Source organism: Erinaceus europaeus, chromosome 7, assembly GCF_950295315.1.
Source record: "Erinaceus europaeus chromosome 7, mEriEur2.1, whole genome shotgun sequence".
NCBI lineage: Eukaryota > Metazoa > Chordata > Mammalia > Eulipotyphla > Erinaceidae > Erinaceus > Erinaceus europaeus.
The window spans coordinates 112,154,973-112,167,608 of NC_080168.1; the positions used below are offsets into that span (position 1 = coordinate 112,154,973).

Here is a 12,636-nt window from a genome sequence, read left to right on the forward strand (position 1 = left end):
AGAATCAGTTAGGGGCTAAACTGGGCCAGGCCTCTTCACACTCTGCACTTTTCTCTCCTTATCATAATTGCAACTAAATACTTCCCTAACTAGCTGCTCAGTGGCTGTTTCACCACTAGACTTGGAGCTGGGCCTGGGTCAGGGCTAAACTCGTCACTCTCAGCATAGGGCCGGGTGTGCAGCAGATGCTCAGCGAATAGATGTGGTGCCAACATCATTTGCATCAGCAGAATGTGCTCAAGAGCAAAGGACTGTGGAGGTGTAGCCAGGGCTGAACTTGGGGTGATAGAGAGAGTGGGGGCCACTGGGGAGCCACAAGAAGTGGTGCTGGTCTTTTGCCTTCTCGAGGGTGGGATGGGGCACACAGGGTTGAAGAAATGTGGCTCAGGATGGCTGACCTGGAGCCAGAGTGCTGAGGAGAAGCCAGCAGCCGCCAGAGACGCCACCCTGCTGGGTCTGTGACGAGAGCCCGTGTTCTTACTGTGTGCAATGGGGTCCCCTTGTGTAACTCTGTGTGTAGGGATGGGCCATCTAGGGACCATGCCATCCCTCCCATTGCAGAATGGTTTTACTTTATCAAAATGTCTGCTATTTTATTAGTGTGAGGCAGAGAGAGAGAAAGAGAGAGGGAGAGATATTGAGAGAGAGGAGCGTCTGTTCTGATATATGTGGTGCCAAGTTTCAAACCAGAAGCCTTAGGCACATAATTGATATGCTTTACCAGATGAGCTATTTCTCTGGCTCGGGATTTATTATTATTATTATTATTAGTTTTAAATGAAGGAAAATATTTGTCACAGTAGCATTTAAGGATCTGGGGACTTAAGAAGGTCCCAGAGTGTAATTGTCATGGATGAGAAATCACTTCTTAAATGGAGGGGACTGGAGGTGATGATGCTTAGTGAAGCAAGCAGGGAGATAAAAGAGAACAACCAATTGCTTTCATTCATTTATGGAATATAGAGACTTGAAACACATGAACACACGCACGCACGCGCGCGCGCGCGCGCGCACACACACACACACACACACACACACACACACATGCACCCAGAAGTAAACAAACTGTCTCTAAGACTTTGTGAGAACTATGATGGTTAAGACACAACTCTGGTGGTGGGTGAGATGTGGAACTATGTACCCTGTAATCCCATAATCTTGCAAACCATTGTTAAATCACTAATAAAAGGCACATTAAATTAAAAGAAGAACCCATTTCTTCAGGTAAGTTCTACTGATGTGCGTCCTGTGTTTGTCAGACTTTGAGCAGGACAGAGGGATGGACAACAGACATCGAAGAGATAGGATGAGGGTTCCTTGGGCTGTCTCACCAGCCACGTCTGAGCCAGATGGGTTCCCTGTCTCCAGCCTGATTATGTCCATGCCATCTTGAGCAAGTCACCCAGACCATGGAGTGATGGGTCAATGCTGCCTCAGAGGTCACCTGGTGCCATCTCCTAGGTTACCCAAGGGTGTTTAGTCTCTGTACCCCACCCATCATCCCTTGGGGCCTCAGAGTCTTGAAGCAGAAAATGAGGACATTGGGCCAGATGACATAGAAGCTCTTTGCGGCTCTGATCTTCTGTAATATGACAAATATGGGGAAGTTCCAGGGAGCTGAACCTGGTATGACATGTTGTCCACCCTTAACGTGGGGGGTGGGGAGGGCTGGTAGACTCTAGTTCATGGAGATCTTTTTTCTTACTGTTGGAGCTGGGGTGTCATGCATACATACTGCCACCATTTGGGGGCTGCTTTTTCATTCAGAGTGACACCACAGCACTGGAATGTCCCTTGATGCCATAGCACCTCTCATGTGGTGCCACGGTTTGAGCCGTACCCATGGCAAGGCAGGTACCTTACCCAGCGAGCCATCTTTCTGACCCCATGGAGAACTTTCTGGAGCCAGAAGGAAGGCCCTTGACCTTTTTTGCTTCTGAAAATTGGTCCCCTGGGGGTGTGGTGTGGTGTGAGGTCCTTAGTGAGATTCAGCCCACTTCCTAGATTCTCACTCTAAACTGGAGTTGCTCTGCGGCTGCCTCCCGGGGACATCTGAACTCCCCAAGGTAGCTTTTCTCCCTTCCCCTCTGTCTTCCTCACGGCTTCCCTCACTCCCTTGAGCTCCTCTGTAATGCCCACCTTTGGGGTCATCTCACTCAGGCCTGCTGCCCACGGGGCTCCTAATCCCCCAGGAACCTGGCCCATGGGGGAGGTGTGTGGCTGGGCTGACTTCCTCATAGCATGGTGTTTGAGCACACAGTACGTGGAGTCTCTGCTCTGAGCCACACTGTCATAGGCCACACACAGTATTCTGGCTCCAGGCTGCACCACACTCTAAGGAGGAGGTGGGGTAGGGAGGGTGGGCAGGGAGAAATACCCTTCTGCTCAGCACAGGAGCAATTCTAGACACTTAAATTTTGTTTTAAAATTATTTTTATTTATTGGATAGAGACAGCCAGAAACTGAGAGGGAAGAGAGACAGAGAGACACCTGCAGCATTGCTTTACCACTCACAAAGCATTCCCCCTGCAAGTGGGAGTCGGGGGCTTGGACCCTGGTCTTTGAGCATCATAATATGTGTGCCCAACCAGGTGCGCCACCACCCAGCCCCTTCTAGACACTTCTGACCCCCCAAGCCCTCAAGCCAGCTTGCCTATAACAGAGGTGGCTGGATTCCTCCCATGGGGGACCTTCTGGGTATGTGTGAGGCGAGCTCACAGGTTTCTAGAAGCACCTGGGTCCCTCTACTCTCCAGTCTCAAGGCAGAGACAGACCTGGGGGCAAGTCCAGACTCCTATTTCTGTTCCCACTCCCCCTGGGGAGTGCACCATTTGGAAATATACACACTGTTCCCAGGCCTCAGGTTGGGGGCTGGCCCTGGTATAATATGTGTGTGTGTGTGTGTGTGTGTGTGTGTGTGTACGTGTGCATGTGTGTGGGGGTGCACTGACTCTTGTGGGGACAAGCTCTTTCAGGCTTACTGGGGTGAAGCTGGAGGATCGGCCTGGTTTGAGTGGGGCGGTGCCCTGTGGATGATTGCTGGGTTGGGCAAGAGGAGGGACTTGGACACCCTGCTTTTCGGTTTCATTTCCAAATCCTGGAGTGCCCTTTTTAGCCAGTGATGACAATAACACCTCCATTAACCTCCTGGCTTCCAAGCACTGTGAGCGCTTTTCTACTCTGCCTCCTGAAGGTGGCTTCTCCCTTCAGAAGTGTCAGTGTTCTTTGTTCAGCATCTAGGGGCACTCAGAAGCTCTATCTTCTTCTCCTCCTAGAAACACCCTCCTTTCTCCCCTACTTCTTCCAGGAAGCCTTCCTTGAATGACCTGAGAGAGTCCCTGCTCAGGGTCACCCCACCCCAGCCCTTGCACTGCAGTTCAGCACCTCTTCCTTGTTGGGGAGAATCTGCCCGCTCTTCTGCCGGCCTGCGAGCTCCAGGGGCATGTTCTGGGCTGATTTCCTCCTTTTTGGGGCTCTGCACGTGCGGATCACCTAGTCTGCAGGTGTGTCAGAGCAGGTCAGCTGGAGCAGGTGACAGACACAGTCAGGGCCTGAGCATCCTGCTCTCCGAGGCCCAGCCCAGACACGGGAGGGGATAAAAATCTCGTGCCCAGGGCCCCGGGGCAGGAACTCATACCCTGCTGATCCTGTGTCGCGTGCGGCCGGGTCCCTGCCATGTCTGCCTCCCCGCTCCGCGCCCAGAGGGGCTTCAGTGCCCTCTCAGCCTGCTCCACCCACCCCAGGGGCAACAGCTGGGGCGGCTTCAGCAGCAGGAGCTTCACATCCTCCAGGGGGTGCCGAGCAGCCACCCGCGGAAGGACCTTGGGGGCGGGGGGCAGGCAAGGGTTGCAGTCTGGGGGGGCCCATGGTGGGTCTGGGCCTTCCCTGTGCCCAGCTGGAGGCATCCAGGAAGTGACCATCAACCAGAGTCTGCTGACCCCGCTGAAGATTGAGATCGACCCCCAGTTCCAGGCTGTGCGGACACAGGAGACCAGTGAGATCAGGACCCTCAACAACCAGTTTGCCTCCTTCATTGACAAGGTGAGGGGGGCGGGCCCTACCTCTGCCTGTTATCGGATTCTCAGGCAGACAGGCCACACTGAAGCTTTACTGCAGAAAGTGGTGTTTTTTATGCCGGCAGGCCCACAGAACTTAGTTCTTGTGTCCACACAAGACTAGGTCTCAAGCACAATGGTGCACTTGCCCCTTTATACAGTTATCAACTGCCTCATAGTAACTCACAGCAACAAGCCTCACAGGCTACTTCTTCTTTTGTGTATACAGAGAGTACGACTTGTTGCGGTTAACAGCAGACTCCTGGGTGGAAGGAGCAGATTCTAAGGCCACAGACCATGGCCACTTGGGTGACAGCAGTAGAAAGCTCTGTTTATGCTGGGAGGAGGGGGAGATGGCCCCCAACTGCATTTTTCTTGAACTAAGGAGTTCTTGCTTTTCTCTTTAAAAGTTAACCCTTGCTTGCCCTATGGGCTCTGGGCTCAGCACTCCCTCTGTGCTCTAGCTGGGGCCTCTCTGCTTGTGTAAGGCCCTGTTGGCCCCTGGTCAGGGCTCTGCAGTGGAGAAGGGGGGCCAGCAGTGGAGACACACCCCGCAACCCCCCACAGCTCCTTCTATGTTTCTGATGTGCTCAGCAACTCATGGAGGTTCCCTCATACCCCCTGCTGGGCTGGGCAGGAAGCCCCCTGCAACCCAGGGTCCCACTGAGTCCCTCTTCTTGCCCTGCAGGTGCGCTTCCTGGAGCAGCAGAACAAGTTCCTGGAGACCAAGTGGGCTCTGATCCAGCAGCAGGGCCAGAGCCATGGCCCCAGAAACCTGGAGTCTTACTTTGAAAGCTACCTGGCCCAGCTCAGGAGGAGGCTCGAGGAGCTCCAGAGAGACCGAGGAGCTCTGGATGCTGAGCTCAAGTCCTGCCAGGACCAGGAGGAGGAGTATAAGGCCAAGTAGGCAAACCTGGCTTGTCCCCCTCGTGGGGCCTGGGGTGGGGGTGCTGGGTGGACGTGGATAGGGGCTGCCTGTCACAGGGGGTCAGGAGGCACCACAGCCTCATGCACAGGCCTTTCCGGAGACTCAGCTCCAACAGCCCAGCAGAGGGGCTGGCTCTGGTCAGGGCTGTGAAGGGCTTATTTAAACAATACTTCAGTGGATTTTTTTTTTTTCCTCAAGAAATTCCTGCTGAGCAGGCCGTGGGCTAACGTGACTCAGGTACTCACTGGTCTCAGCTCTGGAAGGAAATCCACTCTGTGGGACCCTCCCTGGGCCGGCCAGCAGCATGAGTCACAGCTGGGCTGTGGCTCTGGGTTCTCTCTCAGGTCATAGCAGTGGGGACAGAGCCTGGTGCTGTCTGGCAGGTGGCATGGGCTTGGGGGCTGTGAAGCTTTGAGCTAGCATCTCACCTCCCCCAGCCTCAGTTTCTATGTCTGTAAAGTGGGAAAATTCCCTGTTGTCTCCCACTGAGCAGCTCAGTGACTGAAGCTGGTGGTCTTCTCTCACTCAGGGGACATAGGCTGCAGGCATGTGGATACACAACTAGGATAGGACAGGAGCTTCCTGGCAGGAGTGGTGGAGAGGTGGGCTGGCTGAATGTCCTGTCAAAGGTGGAAGACTGGGCTGAAAGGACAGGGTCTTGGACCCACACCCCAAATGGCTTCTCTTTGTCTCTGGCAGGTTTGAACAGGAGGCTCAGAGGCGCACCACGGTGGAGAATGACTTTGTGGTCCTCAAAAAGGTGGGGGTTAGGCTCAGCTGTGCCCTTTGGGTCTGGAGTGTCCACAGGCACAGAACCTGGACTGGCAGATCTCAATATATCCCATCGTGATGTCCCCAAGGGAATGGGACAGCCATCTACATACAGGGGCCTCAGGACTAGATCCAATTGAGGGACCCCATGGTGAACTCTAGGTATCACTTTGGGAGAGGGTAGGGATGAGTGGAAGAAGCAGTTGGTTGGGATAAATCAGGGAGGGCTTCCTGAAGGTGGTATGGATCCCCGTGTCAGGCAAATGAGAGAGTAGAGCAAGATGGGGCTGGAGGAAGAGGAGGAGGAAGGAATGAGTCTGTGGAGATGGGGATGGGTGTGTTTTGGGGACCCAAGGTGGCCACGTACAGAGGTGTAAGGTTTGTTGTAGTTAAGATGAAAAGGAATTTTCACAGGACATGAGTTCAAGGGTGCGATTTCTGGATCCTTTATTTAGTTGTGCAAAGTATAAATTTTAAGAAAAAGAGAAGAGACTTGGGAAAAGGATGTCCCAAGGGCCTATGAACCCAAAATAGAGCATGAGAAACAGGGAACCAACAGACTCCTTTTCACCCTTCTGTCCTCCATTTATGCCCCTTCTGATGTCACCCCTGCACTTGCTTTTCACTGGTTCCTCCCTCTTTCTGTAGTGCAAAAGTAGCCCTTCACCAATTAAAAATCTAGCTTTCATTCGAGCCCCCGCCTCCCCACCTTCACAAGCCGTGAAGCAGGTCTTCAGGTGTCTCTCGTCTTTTCCTTCTCTCTCTATTTCTCTTTGTCCTATTCAACAACAAATACATCATCAACAACAATAATAATAACCACCACCACAACAAAACAACGAGGGCAACAAAAGGAAAAAAAATAGCCTCCAGGAGCAGTGGATTCATGGTGCAGGCACTGAGCCCCAGTAGTTACCCTGGAGGAAAAAAAAATCCACTTTTCATGTGCAAATCTCTATCTATAAGCGTGTGTCCCTGTTCCAAGTGTGTGAACTTAGAAAAAAAAATCCTCAGGGGCTCCTTTCCGTGAGTGCTCCCTTAACATGTGGGTGTTGGGAAACAGAGGGGTCCACAAAAAGGACGGGGGTGGTGTGGGGTGCATGGCTGTTGTCTCCCTCTCTCAGGATACTGATGAAGTTTTCCTGAGAAAGATGGAGCTGGAGGACCAGCTGGAGTCCCTGAGAGTACACACCTGCTTCCTGAGACGTCTGTATGAAGAAGTGAGGCTCTGCAATGGCAGGGGTGGTGGCCAGCCAGCAGGGATCTCGCAGGCAGGTTACCTGGGGCTTACGCCTCGATGGCTTAGGGTTCAGAGGAGACCCTGGTCACTGGCTATTGGAGGAACAGTGGCAGAGAATTGAAGGTGTAAACTGCAAGGCACTGGGTATGCAGCCGTGACCAGCCACATGAAGCCACAAAGCCTGCTTTCTTGCGGGGTGCAGACATTGGCCAGTCAGCCTAGTAGCGGGTGAGCTGTCTGATGTATTTGCCTTGACGCAAGCTCTGGGCACACAGAAAACTGGGGCAGGGCGAGGAGGGTTGGGAACAGGGGCAGCGTGGATGGCTGGCAATTTCAGAGAGACTTGGGCAGGTCTTCTTTGGAATATGAAGTGAGAAGCAGCCATGCAGGTGGGGCTCAGGGGCTCCAAGGCAGGAAGAGGGGTTCAGAGCAGGCCACAGAAGCAGCAATAGGGTCAGAGGACTCCGGGGACCAGAGATCTGGTGTCCTGCTCCTGTAAAGAGGAAGCGCCTAGACTCCCTCCTCAAGCTGTGTTTTCCCATGAGGAGAGAGTCCAGCAGTGGGCAGGGGTACCCAACACCCCCAGAGAGTTAGAGGGCTGCCTCCTTGTGGGAGTCCTTCTGCAGAGCTGAGTGAATCTTCCGCAGGAGCTTGGCCAGCTCCGGACGCAGGCTGGCGACATGTCTGTGGTCCTGTCCATGGACAACAACCGCTGCCTGGACTTCAGTGACCTCATCGCCGACATCCGTGCCCGATACGAAGAGGTCACTCAGACCAGCAAGGCTGAGGCTGAGACACTGTTTAAGACCAAGGTGACCAGAAAAGGCTGGGTCCTCACATCCAGGTCCAGGGGCCTGCTTCCCTGTCTGTCAGCTCCCAGGGCTCCATTGACACCAGGGGGATGAGCTTGGGCCTCTGTGAGCTCCCCACCATGTTCTGTTCTCATCTTTAACCTGCCTCCTCCCTGAGTGAGATTGCGAGGAGGCAAAGAGCTGGGGACATGGTGAGGGGAGGCTCGACTAGCAGAATCTCCTCTGTCCCTCTCAGTATCAGGAGCTTCAGGAATCAGCTCAGCTTCAAGGGGACAACATAAAGGCCTCTAAAATCCAAATCACCCAGCTTCAGCAGGCAATTCAGAGGCTGCAGAGCCAGATGGAGAACCTCAAGAAGCAGGTAAGCCTTCCAGAGCCCTCTAACCCTCCCTCTATACACACACACAGACACACACACACAGACACACACACATACACAGAAACACACACACAGACAGACACACACACAGAGACACACACACACACACACAGACACACACAGAGACACACACAGACACACACACAGAGACACACACACACAGAGACACACACAGAGACACACACACAGAGACACACACACACAGAGACACACACACACAGAGACACACACAGAGACACACACAGACACACACACACACACACACACACACACACACACACACACACACACACACTGCTTTTGCATCAGGGACCCTGCTGGATTTGTATGAGCCCTTCTATGGGGACTGGAGCTTGGGGAATTGAACATCCTTGTTGTGTGGATCAGCCAGGCCCACCCTTTCCTACCCTACTGTGCCCTGAAGGGACTGAGATGAATGAGGCCAGGCTCACTCACCTCATTGGCTGCCAGTGTTTTGCCCATAAAATTGAACTCCTTGTTTTTTGGAATTTTGGGATATCTTCCAGAGTGCAGATTCCTGGGGCTCCTCCAAGCTATTGGAATCTCATAAATTCTACTCTGTTCCCATGCTAGGGGCACCACGGCTTTCCAGGAGAGTTCCATCCTTTCTAGGAGAGTTCCTCTTGGGAGTTCCTCAACTCCCCCTTCTAGCTCTACAGTCCTGCGGCCCTGGGCTCCCCTGTCAGGCCTGAGGTGGAGCCTGAGGTGATAGTCAGAGTGTGGAAGGAGTCAGCCATCCTGCCTTAGTTCCTGGCGCTGCTACTCAGCACCATCCTGAGCCCCAGTTTCTTTATCTCTAGAAGGGAGGTAGCGTCCCCCATCTTTGTCTAGGTAAGAGAAGTGAGAGACTTTGGGGGCTGCTTCTTACATGAGCCCAACATGAGGCTCAGCCAATCAGACCACTGATTAGATGGGGTCCTCTCCTTCCTCTAGAAGTGAGAGTAGAGGGCTGGTGAAACAGCTCACCTGGATCATGCCCTGCTTGGCCATGTGTACAACACAGGTTCAAGCCTGCTTCCCATAGTCTTGATAGAAGTTTCAGTGCTGTTGTCTCTTTCATTCTCTCTCTCTCTCTGTATTTCTATAAAAAAATAGGGGCTGGGCAGTGGTGCACCTGGTTGAGTGTACATGTTATAATGCTCAAGGACCTGGTTTAAGCTCCCAGTCCCCACCTGCAAGGGAAAAGCCTCACACGTGCATGAGAAATCTGTGCATGAGAAGAGGGCACCACAAACACGGTGGCTTGAAGTAGCAGGAGTTTGTTCTTGAATGCAGGAGGCTGGAAGTCTGAAACCAGGAGTCCATGGAGCTGTGGCCCTGCTGAAGGAGCTGGGGATCCTTCCTTGTCTCTGGAGGCCCCATATACCAGGGATTGTCTTGCCCCTTCCCTTTCTTATCTTGTCACTATAACCCTCTGGTCTCTGCCTCCATGTTCACATGGCAGATTTGTTCTGTGGCTGTTCCTTGTAGTTCTCCTCCGCCTCTTCCTTCTTTTCCTTCTCCTCCTCCTCTTTATTTTTTCATCAGGGCTATTTGTGGGGCTAGATGCCTTTATGACTTCACTGTTCCTATTATTATTATTCTTATTTTGATAGAGGGTCAGAGACAGAGAGGTAGAGAGAGGCAGAGTGTAGTAGAGACACCTACAGCATTGATCCACTGTTTGTGAAGCTTTCCTCTTGCAGGTGGGACGGGGGCTTCAACCTAGGTCCTTGTGCATGGTAACACATATTTTTTCTGAAGTGATTTTTTGTTATCTTTATTTATTTGAAAATATATTTTATTTTTTTATTTGTTATTGTATAGAGACAGAGAGATATTGAGAGGGGTGGAGATAGAGGAGGAAAGGGACAGAGAGATACCTGCAGCCCTGCTTCACCACTCATAAAGCTTTCTCCCCTGCAGGTGGGGATCAGGGGCTTGAACCTTGGTCCTTGAACACTGTAATATGTGTACTCAACCAGGTGTGCCACTGCCTGACTTCATATTTATTTATTTACTGGATAGAGATAGTCAGAAATTGAGAGGGACAGAGACAGAGAGACACCTGCAGCATGCTTTCCCCCTGCAGGTGGGGGTCGGGGACTTGAACCTAGGTCCTTGGTCAGTGTAATGTGCGCTTAACCAGATGTGCTACCGCCCAGTCCCGTAACATGTACTCTTTACTGAGTGTGCCAGTGTCTGGCTCCCCTGACTGACTGTGCTTACCTAGAGATACCAGTTACCGAACTGAGGGTTCACCTGGAACCTGGTATGATAGCATTTTGAGAGCCCTAACTCGCTAGACCTGCAAAGACCCTACTCCCTAGTAAAACCATCCTCTGCAGCTCTAGGAGGCCTAGGGTGTTGGGGGACAGTTTTCACGCCAGTGTGGGAGTGAGGAGCAATGTTCATGAGGTGACAGTCCACCTAGCCTGCTACTTATCTGCTGGGTGGGCACTCTGGGGAGGGTTTGCATTGGCTTATGGATGCTTTTTAAAAATAAATCTTTTTTAAATTTTAATTTTTTATTGGGTAGAGACAGAGAAATTGAGAGGGGAAGTGTAGATAGAGAGGGAGAAAGACAGACACCTGCAGCTCTACTTCACCACTTTTGAAGCTTTCCCCCTGCAGGTGGAGACCTAGGGACTTGAACCTAGTTCCTTGCACACTGTATGTAGTGTGTGTGCTTAACCATGTGAGCCACTGCCTGGCCCCCTTATGGACACTTTCTTTCTCACTGCTGCCTGCACCCTAGAATGCCAGCCTGCAGGCCTCTGTGACAGATGCAGAGCAGCGTGGGGAGCTGGCCCTCAAGGACGCTCGGGCCAAACTGGAGGAGCTGGAGGCAGCTCTGAAGGCTGCCAAGCAGGACATGGCGCAGCTGCTGAGGGACTACCAGGAGCTGATGTGCACCAAGCTGGCCCTAGACGTGGAGATCGCCACCTACCGCAGGCTACTGGAGGGCGAGGAGAGCAGGTGGGGTTGCTCAGAGGGCTGGGGGTCTGGGGGCGGTACTGCATAGCTGGGGTGCCTGTGAGGAGAGGCTGGGTCCCTGGGTTTTCTCTGCAGAGGAGCTTGGAGCTACTCCCAGGGTTCTCACAAGCTTTCTTAGGAGCTGCTTTCAGCCTTTTCCCCTTGCCTTTTCTCCACAGGATGTCTGGGGCATGCACCAGCCAGGTCACTATCTGTGAGTATCAGGGGACACTGGGAGGATAGTCCTCATGGGGACCTGAGGACTTGACACTGACCTTGCTTTTCTGGGTAGCCGTGTCAGGAGGCAGCGCTGGTGTGTCTGGAGGAGCTGTTGGAGGCCCAGGAGGTCCTGGGGGCACTTGTGGACTGGGAGGTGGAAGAGGCCACTTTGGGCCCAGCTGCTTCAGCATCGTGACTGGATGTTCCAGTGTTGTGACTGGAGGGTCTAGTGCCTTCATGGGCTCAGGACAGGGCTCCGGGAAGGGCTCTCTTCTGGGCTCCTGCTCTGTGTCAGGCTCAGGCTTGGGCTCTGGCTCCAGCTCCAGCTCTGTCTGCCACACCATCCTGAAGAAGACAGTGGAGTCGAGTCTGAAGACATCTGTCACATACTGAGTGGCCCACACCCACCTGCTCCTCCAGGCTCCCCTGTCCCAGCCCCATCACACCACCCCTGTATGACCAGCTCTATGTCCACTGCCCACAGCCCCAACCAGACTGCAGGGACTCTGCAGATGTCAATAAAGCTGTGCCTACCTGATGCTCCAGGTGCCCGCCGGCTACCCATTGCTCTGTGCACAGATTTGTGTCTTGCTCATCCACCTTCCTCCCTACAGTGCTCCCTCCCACCAGCCAGCCTTTCTTTCCTTTCTGCAGCCTTTGGGCTGAGCTGGAGGACCCCCTATTTGGGCTTAGCACCCCCTTCCTGAGTGTTGTTTTTAGAGGGTGGGCAGAGGACTGAGCTGCCCTGACTAGAGTCTGGAGGCTTCAGGCAAGGGACACTGACAAGCTCACCCCCCACCACAGCCTAATGGGCTTAGTGCGTCCCTACCCCGCTTCTGGACTCCTGGGCTTCCGGGTGTGGTTTCCCTCTTCTCCTGACCCGTGTCCTCTCAGAACCCGTGACCTTGGGGACAGAGGTGGCTACTGTGGCTCATTCAGGAACCCTGGGTGGGTGCTTGCAAGGATACCTCTTTCTGTCTGCTTCCTTCTCCCACTGTCTTCCCCAGAAATCCTGGCTCCAGTTCCATTCGGGGTGGCACGCCTGGATCTTGTCACCCCATGGTCCCCTCTCAGTGCTGAGTTCTGGTTGGAGAATTCTTGTTCATTTTATCAGCTAGAGATAGAAAACAAGCCAGAGAGAGAGGCCAGAATACCACCTGGTGTTGGTGTGTGTGATGCTGGGACCAGGCCTTGGCTTCGGGCCTCGGGCAGGCAGATGCTTTGCTCTGTTGCTTTGCATCTTCCTGGCTTCTCGG

General features: G+C 53.2%; 1 protein-coding gene across 1 annotated transcript; it reads left to right on the forward strand.

Annotated features, from left to right (window-relative positions):
• Nucleotides 1–3,469: 3,469 nt before the first annotated feature.
• KRT78 (keratin 78) lies at nt 3,470–11,947 on the forward strand. The gene is made up of 9 exons (XM_007518205.2): nt 3,470–4,041; nt 4,744–4,958; nt 5,683–5,743; nt 6,879–6,974; nt 7,642–7,806; nt 8,042–8,167; nt 10,944–11,164; nt 11,341–11,375; nt 11,454–11,947. The coding sequence occupies exons 1-9, from the start codon at nt 3,676–3,678 to the stop codon at nt 11,771–11,773; spliced, it is 1,605 nt and encodes a 534-aa protein (XP_007518267.1). The 5' UTR covers nt 3,470–3,675; the 3' UTR covers nt 11,774–11,947.
• The last annotated feature ends 689 nt before the right edge of the window (nt 11,948–12,636 follow it).

What these genes read in the sequence shown, in the direction of transcription:
- KRT78 (XM_007518205.2), top strand. Translation starts at nt 3,676, where the DNA reads ATGTCTGCCTCCCCGCTCCGCGCCCAGAGGGGCTTCAGTGCCCTCTCA. An exon ending in ACTTTGTGGTCCTCAAAAAG is followed by an intron (nt 5,744 to 6,878) that starts GTGGGGGTTAGG and finishes TCCCTCTCTCAG; the next exon opens with GATACTGATGAAGTTTTCCT. An exon ending in CACCAGCCAGGTCACTATCT is followed by an intron (nt 11,376 to 11,453) that starts GTGAGTATCAGG and finishes TTTTCTGGGTAG; the next exon opens with CCGTGTCAGGAGGCAGCGCT.